The sequence below is a fragment of the Carex rostrata genome, chromosome 14 (assembly GCF_964058835.1).
Source record: "Carex rostrata chromosome 14, lpCarRost1.2, whole genome shotgun sequence".
Lineage (NCBI taxonomy): Eukaryota > Viridiplantae > Streptophyta > Magnoliopsida > Poales > Cyperaceae > Carex > Carex rostrata.
Genome location: NC_135931.1, coordinates 3,392,500 through 3,402,436, shown reverse-complemented (window position 1 = coordinate 3,402,436; position 9,937 = coordinate 3,392,500). Strand labels below are relative to the sequence as shown.

The following is a 9,937-nucleotide window of genomic DNA, read 5'->3' as shown; positions in this document are numbered from 1 at the left end:
TAGCTAATGAGTTTAAACCGATGTCTATTTCTTATTAACAGAAATTCTGAGTTCACCCTACATAATGCAAGTGATAAATATAAAGTTTCTCCCACAAAAAAAAGGAAGTCCACAAATGTCATTGTACAAGAATTTTAGGCAAAAGATTCCAGAGGGGGTTTCAAATTGGAAAAGCCGAAAAGGCCTTTACACGTTGATTAAAGATTTAAAGTAGAGGACTTAGCCTTTCGCTTCGGGAAACAGCGACTCAACGACTCTGAGTCTCTCTCGCTCGGTCGCGTTCTTTCCCTCTGCAAGTCGTCTGCCTCCATGGATGTAATCTTCATCTTCACTTCCCAAGTAATGTGTTCGAAAATCGTGAAACTAATAACAATGCTTACTTTAAATTCTTCAATCTTTTTTCTCGCTTAATTATACGCGTCACCTTGGCAGGTTTGGGATGGGACGCGGTTTTCGCCTTGGTTCTCTGACCTATATCCTTTTCGGAATAAGTGGATTTATCTCGTTTATTTTGCTTTTGATGGATCATAAAAATTCTCCAATGTAAAACTAGAATAAATTCGTAGGAACAAGAATCGCAGTAGTAGGCATATTTGATAAAAAAAAGTTTGTGGGAACAAGAACCGCAGTAGGTGGTAGCATCTTTTTTTTTTTCTTCTTCTTCTTTTGGTTCTCTTTTTGCACCAGAAAAGTTGCTAATGTTTCTAAAGAACTTGAAGCCTTTTGACATTGCTATCCTTAAACTTATGAAGCACAGTGTTGGGTCTGGGAGCAAATATGATAACGATTGCTGTAATCCTTGTGATTTTCATCACCAAGCATAATTATAGAAGACATCAGGTATTTATTCACTATGTTTAATTCTTGCTTTTGTCTCGGTAGTGTTTAGAAAGATACCCTCTCGTTTTTGTTGTATTTTTAGTGGTCTCCTAGAACGTGCCGAAGGAGCAGGTTGGTCACGTGTTCCTGATGAAAAGTTATTTAGAGAACTATGCAAAAAAAAAAAAAAATACTGCATGTTCTCAGTATTTTCATAAAGGTCCCTTAGCTTAACATTTAGCACCATTTGTATTTCTATATTCCATTTAGTGTTTTGCAAACGGTCTGGTCCGGTCCAAAACCCTCCGGTCCACTGGTCTCTTCGGTCCACAGGCCTCCCCGGTCCACAGGTCTGCACGGTTCGGGTTAGACAGTTCAAATTTGGAGAGGATGATTCAAATTCGTGCTAAGGACCATGGTCCAGACCCACACGGGTTGGTTCGGTTCATGGTTCGGTCTGGTTCGGTCTGGACCACGGGTCTAACCATTTTTTTTTTTACTTTTAAATTTGAATTTATCAATCTCAAAAAAAGACAAGTGTTTTTTACCACGGTCCGGTCCGATTTTGCTCCGATTTAGCACGGTTTTGCACGGGTTAGCACGGTTTTGCATAGTTTAGGCACGGTCTGGTCCGGTCCACGGGTTTAGAACTGCCCGGGTTAGTCCGGATCTAGTAGAAAAAACACACCAAAAACCATACTAAAACCCTCTTTATCCTCGGTCTGGGCCGGTCCGGGTTTTGACCACAATCCAGGTCGGTTCCACAATTGGTCCGGTTCGGTCCTGGACCGGCTGGTTTTTTTCAAAACACTAATTTCATTTACATGATTAGTTATGAATAAATAACATATTAAATTTTATAAAAGACTAATTTTGTTGTATAGAGATTTGTGTGATATTAACGGTAAGTATAGAAAATGGACGTCTAAATCTAGTTTTCAATGAGTTGCTATATTAGTTAAAAAAAAATGACATATTCCTTTAATCATGGTTAGTTATTTCATTGTTCTTAATAATTTTATTCCAATGCTGATGGCTCATGATACAAGCATAATTTAAATTTAAAAAGTTTTTTAAAAAAAAAAAATTACAAATAAGATTTTGCATTTACTGATAATGTAGGGGTATTTCAATAAATTACTCATAAACATCCTGCAGGTTTCCTTCAAATATAGATTTTTTTGTACTAATAAGACAAAACTGAAGTAGTTTTTTAAATAATAAAATCTACTAGGTGCTATAATGGATGGGTCACTCTCGGACGTGACCTGTTTGTGTTTTCATTAAATCTGAATTAAATTAGCATGAAAATATTACATAGTTAACCTTCAAAAAAGAAAATATTACATAGTTTATCCAAGAACTTGTCCAATTGGTATCACTGATCAGAACATATTTAAAAATTTAGGACACAGGTTAAAGTCCTGGTGGACTAAAAGATTGCCTTTTTTTATATATACGTTGGTATTGATTGAACTAGTTCTACAGTGGGTATGAAAATATGTAGTGCGTCGCGGCTTTTTTTAAAAATGAAAGAAAAATCATATTACGCTGTTGATTGGAAGCAACCAAACATATATAGTTACAACTTATGCTGTTCACATATCAACCAACCTCTTGCTAGATATGTTAGAGGGCACCCTTTAGCTTAGCATGTGCCGGCAGCTGTCACCTAGCAAAAGAAGCTGAAACATAAGAGAGAGGTCTTGTCATCTTATACTAAGTTTAGTACAGATTAGGTAGTTACCATGTATGAAAGATTGAATTATAATTAGGGTCCACTGGTGAAGAAAGAATCCCTGGCTGACGTGGTGACACCTCAGACATAGGAAGAGGATCTTCTGGACATCTTTGTGCTTGACATTCTAGGGGCTGATATATCCTCTTTTATTTCATTAATCATGTTCTATGACTCAGTGTAGGTGCTTTGTTGAGGTTTTATTTGTTACAGGGTCATATTGGTTATAGGTTGAACTAGTGGCTAGAGGTGTTCATCGGTTCAGTTCGGTTTCAACCGAACCGAACTAGGCAATCCAAAGTTATAATTTGGTATTAAAAATAGAACCGGACCAATTTAGCATTGCAATACGGAACCGGACCAAAGTTTTATTTCAGTTTGTTCGGTTCAAACCGAAATTTATTAATTTTTTTATTAAAAACAATTGATTTATAATAAACCGAAGTATATTAAGAAATAAACTGGATATTAAGAAATAGAACAATTATATTCCTCCCCCCCATTCCATCCCCCACTCTATCTCTCTCCAAATTAGTTTTATCTCATTTCAATCTCATTCACATTTCTCACGATCTATGAGAAATTTTGCGAATCTAAAACTACAAATGTTTTCTACGTAATTTTCTCTTTCAAATGAGATCCATGATGACATACTTTCGGACAAGTCGTTACAGAAGTATTTATCCCTCATCATGCAAGTATTTATACCTATACAGACATATGAAAGTATTACTATCAATTATTATAAGTATTTATACTGATATATGAAAGTATTAATATCAAGTATTATAAGTATTTATACTGACATATGAAAGTATTAATATCATGTATTATAAGTATTTATACTGACATATGAAAGTATTAATATCAAGTATTATAAGTATTATATGCAAAAAAATATTTTCAAGTATAGATATAAATACTTACACGACGAGGGATAAATACTTCTGTATCGACTTGCTCGAAAGTATGTCATCATGGATCTCATTTGAAAGAGAAAATTACGTAGAAAACGTTCGTGATTTTAGATTCGCAAAATTTCTCATAGATTGTGAGAAATGTGGACGAGATTGAAATGAGATAAAAAAATCCACCTCTAAAAACGTGCATGGTCCCCCCATGTGATTTGAGATTCCCCCCACCCTCCATGAAAAAAACTTGCATGGTCCCCTAAAATACTTTCGTGCTTAGAGATAAATACTTTCGTTCTTAGAGATAAATACTTCTGTACGTAAGTATTAATACCTTATGAAAAAAAAATGACAGCTGGAGTTTTTTGGCATTTTGTGCGGGGTTAATTGCGGGGTGGGAGGTGCGGGGTTAATTATCAGCCTCCTAAGAAATAAACCTGGATATTAAGAAATAAACTGAAGTATTTAAAGTAATTGATTAAGAAATAAACCGGAGTAGTCCGGACCAAATTCATAATATATAAAAGTTCAGTCGGTTCGGTTATTTCGGTTTTGAAAATTTTCAAACCGAACCGAATTTATAATTCGGTTTTAAAAAGCAAACCGAACTAAACCATTAAACCAAAAAAACCAAACCGTTTGATCCAAACTAATTCGGTTCGGTTCAAAACCGACTAAACCGACCCAATAAACACCCCTACTAGTGGCATTTGATTGGTTTGGGTAAAATGGTACCCAAGTGGTACCTTTTTTCTTTTTATGATAGATTTATTTGGTTACTTGGGTAGTTGGAAGTTGGAAGTTGGGAGTTGGGAGTTGGGACTGGTACCACTATGGTGCCAGTGGATAGCTCTTTTCTTTGTATTCTTTTTGTAATTTTGGTTTCTCTTAAAAATTTCACATAGCATGATGTGAACCAGACATTATGTACCATTCAACCTGCATTGGACCTGACTGCATGATACTGCATAGTATCAGCTTCTGTTCACTGTTGGAATGTATTTTCAGGGAAAAAAAAAATAACAGTATAAATGCTTTATACTCAAATTATATATCCAATTATTCTTGGCAGCGTGTGCTCAATTATTGTAATGCTTAATATACTTGTTTTTCTTGTTTGCTTCAAACAAAATTTCCTTTTATCCATTATCAAAATTTCTCTCATAAATTTCTTGTGGTAGTAAATTGGCTTTTCTTTTTTCCTAATTAGTGTCTTTGATTTCCTTTTTTTTCTGTAGGGTGCTCGAAAGGGTCTGGTTGAAGTTGTGTTTTTATACTTATTGCCTGCTTTTGGTGCATGTCTCTCCTTCACTGAGACCATTATGCTTGCTAGGAAGAGAGCAATGGGGCTTATTGTCAGAAATCATGAATTTCTTTTCATGTGCTCACAGCTCTTTGTATGGGTAAGTTTTTCAGGACGAATCCTGTACTTCTTTTGTCAGAGGGAATATTATTACAAAATGAGATATACGCATTAGTACAAACTACCAAGAGGGAATATTATTTGTGCCCCATCCTTCGTAGTTGTCTCAAGTGTAATTGCAATAGAGACTTAGAATTGTGACAACTAGTGTCTTTGGAAGTGTTGAATTAGTTATTTCAGAGTGATAGGCAGTGTTAATTATTTTTGTTCCCATCAAATTCTACAGAAAGAGTTTGTTCTGGAACTATAATTTCCTTTCGCAAAAAGATTGGTACTAGGTACGACTGTAAGAACAATGAAGGCTATATCATTAAATTCTGGAGGTAATATGGAAGATACCGGGTAAAAGGTATCTAGTGGAAGTAAAGAGGATAAATTAAGTTCCACAAGTTTCTTGTAATCTTAGATACCATGCTTCTTGTTAATTTCATAAGATGAACTTACATCTGTAAATTCCTTCTTACAGCTTGTTGCCATGCTTGTCTCATTCCACAAGAGTTGGCTCAACATATTTTCCAATTCCATCTTGAGCTTTTGGTGGATCTTAAAGATTCTGTTGGAGACTCCTCATTTTATGTACAAGTTTTCATCTCTAGAGGTACAATGTTATATTATTTTTATGTTTTTGTTTTCCGTTTCTTTTACTTAATATTAGAAAATCAAAATCAAAATCAAAATTTTTAGTATACTATTTGGTAAATAAAAATATGTGCAAAGACTAATTTGCATTTTTTTGTTAAAGAGAAAGAGGATATTTTCAGTCTTTTGAGGTGGGTGGGGTGGGTGGGAGGAAGACGAGTCCATGTTAATATAATTCTCTATTGAATCAATCATTAGCACAGAGTTTATGTGTCCCAATAAAAATTCTTTACGTCCTAAGAGTTAACACGTCAGATGTGCTTATTATTCATTTCCAGCTATTCAGTTTGAATATTAATCTCTCAACTAATTATTAGTAAGTTTTGGTTTATAACTTTCCTTATGAGCGGATTTGTTAGGACATAGGATTCATCCTGTAAAAAGAGTGCCTTGACATTGCAGGCAGAATTACCCCTACATTTATTATGGAAATGTCTTTATTTATATGAAATGTATGAGAAAGGCAGAGCACGATTCCATAGTCTACCCCGAAATATACATATTAACATAGATGTTTTTGGATAGGTCATGACATGTGCTATGGAGATTTCTTCTCTGACAGCTGGAATAATGTTTGCCTTTTTTATATTTGCTGTCAGGGCAAGGACTAGAATTAATGCCATAAGGTATGCTTCCCCTACTAGATTATCTCTCAGCTGGTTCAGCCACTAGTATGAAAGATTTATCCTTTAAAGTGTCATATTGGCGACAACCGAGACAGTACTATACTTTGAAGAATAGTTTTAGTCCATCCTGGTCAAGAACTTGAAGCTGGTTTAAATTTGGATGGAAACTAAGGAATAACCTGGTCTGTCAACAAATTTTTTCTCTTATATGAGAAGAGTAGATTTTTTATTCAAACTTAACTGCAACAACCAGTGCAATGTTTCAACTGGTTCATGGAAAATTGAACCACTCTGGAAAATTTTGGTAATTTCAGCATACGTAACAACACTTGATTTATTGTACTCTTGAAACTCTTGTCATTCTAGTTCTATTGAAGATCCTCTTATCCAAAGTAACACCGAGAGTACTGATGAGGTATTATCAAAAATCATTTTCCAGGCTTTACATTATTAATTTTGCTGTTTTTGTCATCAAAATCTTATGCTTCTCTATGGTTGAATTTTCTGCAGAGTGTAAATTTCTGGAATGTTTTGAGCCTTCTGACATTCACTTTTGTGAACCCAATAATGAATATTGGGGTGATTAAACAACTTGATTTCCAAAATCTGATTCAATTACCAATTGAGCTCAAGCCCGCATCGTGTTATGATAAACTTGAAAATTATTGGAGAGTTGAATACAATGCTCGGTCCTCTGATTCCTCCTTGTTTCGAGTTATGTATTACTCATTTGGATGGCCTTATTTGCGCCTTGGTCTTTTAAAGGTATCTGTCTCTCTTTTCCTTGCTATGCACTTGGGAAGCTTCATGTAATTTTACCTAGCATAGTATCAATTTTCAACATTTTTCCTTGAATTTCTTTTGTGCCTGTGTGATAATATAACTCTGGTATGCATAGGTGGTGAATGATTCTGTTGGTTTTGTTGGGCCAATGATCTTGAACAAGTTTATTAAATGTCTTCAGCAAGGTAAGTTGATTGCTTGGACACTTTTTGTTAAAATAGTAATTATGAAAAGATCAAAATGCTTTGAAAGATTTTGCTGGATGGAATATTGATTTGCGGGTGTTAGGGTTTTTCATCGTTTTCTTTTTGAAACGATGTATAACTTTGGATGACTTATTTGACTCTTAACGCTTAACTGTCCTTATTTCATTCAATGTTATGCATGTTTGAGAGATTGGTGTATAACTAGAAAAAGGGTAATTATGTTTTTTTAATGAATTAAAGTTCAACTTCACCACAGGTTCTGGTAACGTGGATGGATATGTTCTCGCTATTATGTTGGGTGTTACTTCTGTTTTCAAGTAAATATTATCAGAAATTTGTTTATTGCTTCTAATTTTTCATTGAACGCTTTCTTTCAACAAAGTAGGTAATCTCTTTCTCTGCTTTCTATTAGGTCGTTTCTTGACACTCAGTACTCGTTTAGATTGGCAAAACTAAAGCTGATGCTTAGGGCTAGTGTTATGACAATAGTTTATCGCAAGGTACTGCCTCCTTTTAGTTTTGTTTTCACACATTATTTCCAAGGAACACCCAAATTGCAACTATGGTTTATACCTAAGATATATAATACAGACCATTATTAGTACTTTCTGTGATATAAAGCCCCATGATGATAACACTAGGTATCTAGTGTGCGGTGAATTATCCGTCCATGACTTCATGTAGTTGTCCAACAATAACAATTTCATAATTGAAAAGTGATTTTTTTTTTGGCAAATGTAGTGCCTATCAATCAATTTAGCTGAGCAATCCAAGTTCTCTGAAGGGGAAATTCAAACATTTATGTCTGTTGATGTTGATCGAACTATAAATTTGTGTAACAGCCTCCATGATCTTTGGAGGTATGGGCTTCCTATTAACTTGGATACCATCTTTTTACCTGATGTTTAAGTCCAAGAATTACCTAATCCTTTTGATATATTGCTGTGCTTTTTGTTAGTTTGTCATGGAAAGTCGAGTTCAAGTGATCTAAGTTGTATGATATAATTTAAATTGACAAAATCTACCTCAGAGCTAGCATTTTATTTGTGCCATCTTGGCCTTAGCATGATGTCCATGGGTCATAGTGCCTCAATTTTACTACTCTTTTTCAAAAAGAAATTATGCTTTAATAATTTATGATTAAAATTTATCCAACAGATGAAATCAACAAGGATAAACTAAGATCTGTTCTTGAAAGCATATCTGTTTTAATATTCACATGGTGCCCCATATGCAATTTATTTTTCTATATTGACTTGCAAACTTTACTTTTAGCTTGCCATTGCAGATAGGAGTGGCTCTATATCTCCTCTACACGCAAGTCAGTTACGCATTTGTTTCTGGGATTGCAATAACAATTTTGCTGATACCTGGTTAGGTTAATTACATTTGTTGAATTTTCTTACCGAATTAATTTAAGTTCTATATATTGCAGATTTTCTTTGCGGATATATTTAAGCACTGGATTCTTATCTGCAGTAAATAAATGGATCTCCACACTAATTGCACGTGCCACTGAATGCATGATGAAACAAAAAGATGAGAGGTGAGTTAGAGCTCTCCATTTATCAGATTCAATGCAAATGATTAATTATTGGTTATTGCTGTTTTACTACAAGGCTTATTTCCTTGATGAAGTGCTTTTTCATATCACAGAATCTTCCACCATAATTGCTCATTTTGTAGTTCTTTAACAATATTTTATTTCATATCAAGTCATTTTAATTCTGTTTATACATTATGTTACTATTTTGCTAATTGTAGAATTAGAAGTGCTGGAGAGCTTTTAGCTCACATTAGAACAGTAAAGATGTACAGCTGGGAGGAGCTCTTTACGAAGCGAATAGTTGAGAGGAGAAAAATGGAAGTGAAGCATCTCTCTGTAAGTATGAAAGACGCACCTTCTTCTGTATTTTGTTATTGATCAACTTGAAAATAAAATATTTAACTTTGAACTAACGAAGAATCATTTGTTAATGGACAGACTCGAAAGTACTTGGACGCATGGTGTGTGTACTTCTGGGCCACTACGCCAACACTCTTCTCACTCTTCACCTTTTCTTTGTTTGCAGCAACGGGCCATTTACTGGATGCTGCTACGGTAAAAGCTGGAACTTGAGTTACCATTATTTTTGTATGTTACTGATTCAATAGATTTTCAACCTTGATTTTAATATAGTAGCTTCAAAGTTCAATCATCTAGTTCTGGTACCCAAACAAAATATATGATATAATATCTAGTTGGAGATTTAACTGATGTAGCTTTCTGGTAACTTTTCCAGGTTTTTACTTGCGTTGCACTATTTAATACATTGATATCGCCGCTGAACTCCTTCCCATGGGTGATCAATGGCATGATAGATGTATGATCTTTTGCCTATGTATATACTAGTGTGGTTATCATGACAGAAACCTTGAATGTGCTGTACCAATCTGATGATGGTATCATTTGTTTCAGGCTATCATATCTAGTCGGAGATTGAGCAAATACTTGGCCTGTCCTGAGAATAATGGAGATCTTCATTCAAAAGCTCCACAATCTAACCTTATTGGAACGGAACTTAGTGACACTAACAATAGGACCTCGGATATTAGCCTTTATGATGCATCCTGTACCTGGAGTAGCACCTCAGCATCTAGTCAATGTTTAGTTCTTAATGGTATATCTCTGCGATTTGAGAAGGGCATTTTTGTGGCTGTTATTGGGGAGGTGAATCCTTTTTTGCCTATGTTTACAAGTAATGTAGAAATTGTGAACGGGAATGAATAAGCAAGTTTATTAAAGATAAATT

The 9,937-nt window shown here is 34.7% G+C and overlaps 1 protein-coding gene across 1 annotated transcript in view; it reads left to right on the top strand.

The window, feature by feature from the left end:
• The first annotated feature begins 243 nt into the window (after positions 1-243).
• ABCC13 (multidrug resistance-associated protein 11) overlaps positions 244-9,937 on the top strand; it is a 64,990-nt gene continuing 55,296 nt past the window's right edge. The window contains exons 1-17 of the mRNA XM_078315074.1: positions 244-339; positions 433-840; positions 4,707-4,871; positions 5,358-5,489; positions 6,056-6,156; positions 6,523-6,571; positions 6,667-6,921; positions 7,055-7,124; positions 7,402-7,462; positions 7,558-7,645; positions 7,887-8,005; positions 8,421-8,518; positions 8,625-8,691; positions 8,910-9,027; positions 9,130-9,246; positions 9,428-9,508; positions 9,604-9,855. Of these exons, the coding sequence (XP_078171200.1) occupies positions 778-840; positions 4,707-4,871; positions 5,358-5,489; positions 6,056-6,156; positions 6,523-6,571; positions 6,667-6,921; positions 7,055-7,124; positions 7,402-7,462; positions 7,558-7,645; positions 7,887-8,005; positions 8,421-8,518; positions 8,625-8,691; positions 8,910-9,027; positions 9,130-9,246; positions 9,428-9,508; positions 9,604-9,855 (1,836 nt within the window). The 5' untranslated portion in view covers positions 244-339; positions 433-777. The remainder of the gene's footprint in view (positions 340-432; positions 841-4,706; positions 4,872-5,357; positions 5,490-6,055; positions 6,157-6,522; positions 6,572-6,666; positions 6,922-7,054; positions 7,125-7,401; positions 7,463-7,557; positions 7,646-7,886; positions 8,006-8,420; positions 8,519-8,624; positions 8,692-8,909; positions 9,028-9,129; positions 9,247-9,427; positions 9,509-9,603; positions 9,856-9,937) is intronic.